Source organism: Rhipicephalus microplus, chromosome X, assembly GCF_043290135.1.
Source record: "Rhipicephalus microplus isolate Deutch F79 chromosome X, USDA_Rmic, whole genome shotgun sequence".
NCBI lineage: Eukaryota > Metazoa > Arthropoda > Arachnida > Ixodida > Ixodidae > Rhipicephalus > Rhipicephalus microplus.
The window spans coordinates 161,267,519-161,271,620 of NC_134710.1; the positions used below are offsets into that span (position 1 = coordinate 161,267,519).

General features: G+C 46.1%; 1 protein-coding gene across 1 annotated transcript; it reads right to left on the reverse strand.

The window, feature by feature from the left end:
- Positions 1 to 264: 264 nt before the first annotated feature.
- LOC119176918 (alpha-(1,3)-fucosyltransferase C) lies at positions 265 to 2,474 on the reverse strand. Its single transcript, XM_037428256.2, has 2 exons — positions 2,356 to 2,474; positions 265 to 1,912 (listed from the first exon to the last, which is right to left on the reverse strand). Exons 1-2 carry the CDS (start codon positions 2,359 to 2,361, stop codon positions 599 to 601), a joined length of 1,320 nt encoding a protein of 439 aa, XP_037284153.2. The 5' UTR covers positions 2,362 to 2,474; the 3' UTR covers positions 265 to 598.
- Between the last annotated feature and the right edge of the window lie 1,628 nt (positions 2,475 to 4,102).

A 4,102-nucleotide genomic window follows, 5' to 3' on the forward strand; every position in this document is an offset into this window, starting at 1 on the left:
GATTATGCCCGTCACTACACAAATCAAAACAAGCTCAGCAATCTGGCTGTCAAAATGCAGCCACCTTTGCTGAGATCGGATCCCTCGACCTTCAGGTCAGGATTTGAGCACTCTAACCATTAGACAACCGTGGCCGGGCAAAAAGCTTGACGTCATACGTAAGCAAATCGCATCTTTAGACGGAACCACGCAAGTACCGGTTAGGAATGACGCACGATAAGTAAACTGAGGTGACAAAGCAGCGAAAGATTGATTATGCACCAACCAGCCCATTTAATTGTCCTCCTTAGATAAGTAAAATTTCATTGAAGCACAAAAAAGCACTTGTCAGTGAATGAATTGATTCATAAAGCTTGTCGTACTAAACCCTAAAACTGCACATGTGTCTTGGCCGTTGTGGCCACGTAACAAGTGACAGAGGCCACTCACACTTTGTCACGCAACATGTACGTAGGTATAGTGAGAAACGTTGCCGAGACACTGGGCCACTATTCACTGGTGAAACTTGCGACTAAGGTCATACTAACAATTTCACGTCAGCGCTACATATTTATCCTATCGGCATGCCTGCTTGTTCCGCCTTGCTGGGTTCTGTTTTTTAGATAAAGACGGCCGTTCCGTTGGTCAATTCTTTGCATTCCTGGGACCGCCCCAACCACTCAACAACATCCTTTTTTGAAGTACTTCGACGATTTTCGTACAGGGCATCGCACAATGCACATAGATTGTTCTTTGGCTTGATGATGACAAAGTTTTCTTTCCACATTGTGTAAGCGCCATAATTTTTGAAGTTGTGATAAAGTTGAAACATTTTTGTCAAAACGTGTGCAACCGTAGGAGCCCCAGTGGCCTGCACAACGGACATCGGTGGCACTGTATTCCCCAGTGTGGAGCGTCCGAAATACACAGGAATGATCGAGTACTGCAGAGCACCAAACAGTAACTGTCTCGGATTCTGAAAGCAGGGTGAATTGTCGACGACGAATACAAAGTAGTACTGCTTCTGAAAGTGCTTTAGGCAAGAGTCAAGATCCTTCCGGCATTGCGCGCCCCCACAATTCTTAACGATGTGGGCGCCACTGGCATTCGCAACGGAATGGGCTAATTGGAATTCTGTCGTTAGGTTTCCAATGGTTTTTGCTGAAGTGTGAATTTGATCGGCCTCGCACTTGCTCACCAGCCACAGCACGGCCCTGGGTTTTGATCTGAAGCTCCAGTTGAGGCTCTCAAGTGATTCGTTGCTCGGCACCGTAGTCCACGATCTGTACGGAATTATCACGTCGGCGTCACTGCGTTGTGACATTGTCCAGTTGAATTGAGCGGTCATCAACCGCAGGTCCTTGGAGGCTTCCTGCAAGGGTTGGCCTCGGTCCAAGATTACCCATAACTGCCCTTTGTGCCGGTACGTTGGCACGTCGTGGTAGTTGACGGTGCTGGTGTCGAAAAGGATGGCATCGGCTCGCCTCAGGTACTTTCTGTCCCTGGTGATGAAACAAGTACTTTGGTCGGCACGAGCAGGGCAGCGCTCCAAAAGGCACTCGCCACTAGTCCGCATCGGCTCGTCAGATTCCCAGAGGAAAGTGGCTGCTGCCCAGATAAGAATGCGAGGGTTGTCAACCTCGTCGTCCATGGAGCCATTACTCCCCAGATCGCGCTCGTACCACGGGCGCCAAGAAACTTCGCGCCTAGATTCCTCTACTACGTCCTTCCAGTAACGCATGATCATAAGGGGTATAAGTGTAGAGACGCCAATAAGTAGCGCCATGATGATGAAAAATAGTACGTCGGACCACTCCTTGAACAGCTGGTAAGCAGCACTCGTATACGCTGCTTTGTGGTTCTTCAGAAGGACACGTTCCCGTCCGCGGCGTATGTGCACCAGGCGGGGGCGCCAGGGTTCTGACAAAGTAAACTGAAATGAAGTACTGGTTGGTCAAAAGGTCATTGCTGAAACGCATAAACATTTCAGATGCTGTGTGTGCAGCACACTGTTGTTGAAGGAAGATTTAACGTTCCGAGGTATAAACACGCCCATATGAGGAGGGCATCACTTTAATTATTTTACTTGTACGCTGCGAATTTATTTTGCATACTACGAGTATCAGGTGATGCAGTTAAGATGCTGTAGGTGAGAATAACGTTATTCTTTACTCTTGGCTGCTGAACATATGAAAGAGCATGCATTAGCAATGGCTTCGGAAAGAAAATGTCCTAGCTACACTTTGCGTATTATAATACCAAGCGAAGTGCCCAGCGTTTTACCTGGAATTTTCCACCCCAAATGAACTCGAACACAGGTATCACTGCTGCAGCTTATTTTTTCAAAGCAAACAAATTATAGAACAGGCTACGAACCCTCATTCACAGAGACAGCGCCTTGTCTTGGCGTGCAGCTTAGCAGAAATAAGTGTCAACCACAAGGCATCTTCGAACGAACACAAGGCAACAGAATTGGCACATGCTCTGAGCTTAGGTTGAGCCCCACTGATTTCCAATATGCACTAGTAAGCACACATTCGAATTAATATCCGCTATTTTTGGTTTATCAAGCAACAGATGGTTTAAGTGTGTACTTTAGAACTTATATTTAGCGAATCATTCGCATCATTGTTTGGATAAAACCCTTAATCTTGAGATTTGCTCAGTGAACAAGATTCGCTGTATTGATAAGAGTGGGTACACGAGTGGCATCACTCATTGCGCACTCAGGGGAATATTATGTTGTGACTGCGCATAATGAAAACACTACCGCCCCTATGATTACGTTGCCATAACCTATCTGGTTGCATGCTCTTTCGGTGAATGCTGCTCGCTTAGACGCGTAGATAGTCCTCCTTTAATCTCTGCCATGAAGTGGGGTGGTTGCATAATCATCCTTAGTTGCTTGTCGGAAGAACCAGCCAAAGCCTATTGCGCATGCCACCACGGCATAGAGCAAGTAGAAGTCGTCTTTTATGTCTACCGAGATGAGTACCATACAGGAATGTAAGTTAACAAGGCTCCCTTCTAAAGTACCGACACGCTTCAGTTCTTTCATCTAGCAACAAAGGCTATACATGCCACTATTGTCTCTTTCTTCTGTACTGGTTATTACGTCATAAAAATTAAAAAACTTACAATTGGTGACTTTTCATGACAGACTTTCTTATGTTGCTTTGTGTTGTGAAGTGGGCTTTTTAAATATTTTTTTTTATTTTGAGTTAACCTCACTTTGCCGTGCGACATGGCTTTTTAGCCTCTTCTGTCGGGAGATTATATGGTGAGATAAGTCTAAAAGGGTGGACAGGTACGAAAGAAAGCGCAGTAAAAGAGTTTATTAGTACGAAGCTTTTCCTAATTTTCTAACGCGAGGGTGGACACGAGATAGTGATTTAGTGTCGTGGGGCAGCACAACTATGTAAGTTCACTAGATCTTAAGGTGTTGCACTCCTGGCACTGTTGGTGAAATGTATTAATGTCCACCCCAGCTTGTACTCATTCAAAAGAGAATACTTCGAAGAATATAAGGGGAAACACAAGGCATACGAATGTATTAAGACGTGTGTGTGTCCGTAAAAATGTGGCATAGTTATTAATAATTGTTGGGGTTTAACGTGCCACAACCATGACATAATAATAAGAGTCGCCATAGTGGAGGGATCCAGAAATATCGACCACCTGACGTTCTTTAAAATGCTATACGCGTCGCAGGTTCTACGCGTCGCAGGCCAGCTAAGCTCTACGCGGGCATTGCTAAGTTTTCTAAAGACGACCGGACTACGCGACCACTTATAAGCGTGCAATGGACAAGGTCACATCTACACACACGTTGCCCTTCACCTCTCTCTCTCTCTCTCTTCTCCTTCAATCCACTCACCCCTTCCCCCAGTGCAGGGTAGCAAACCGGACGTGCGTCTGGTTGACCTCCCTGCCTTTCATTTCTCCCCTTCCTACTCCTCCTCAACCACCTAAATCTTAGTTTACGGGCATTGAACATTTTCGCCTCCACTGTAAATGTGGCCACCGTGGCCGAGATTCGATTCTGTGACCTGTGGCGTGATAGTCGAGCACCACAACCACTAGACCACCATGGCGGGTACAGGAAAGTGATCTTGCGGATAAA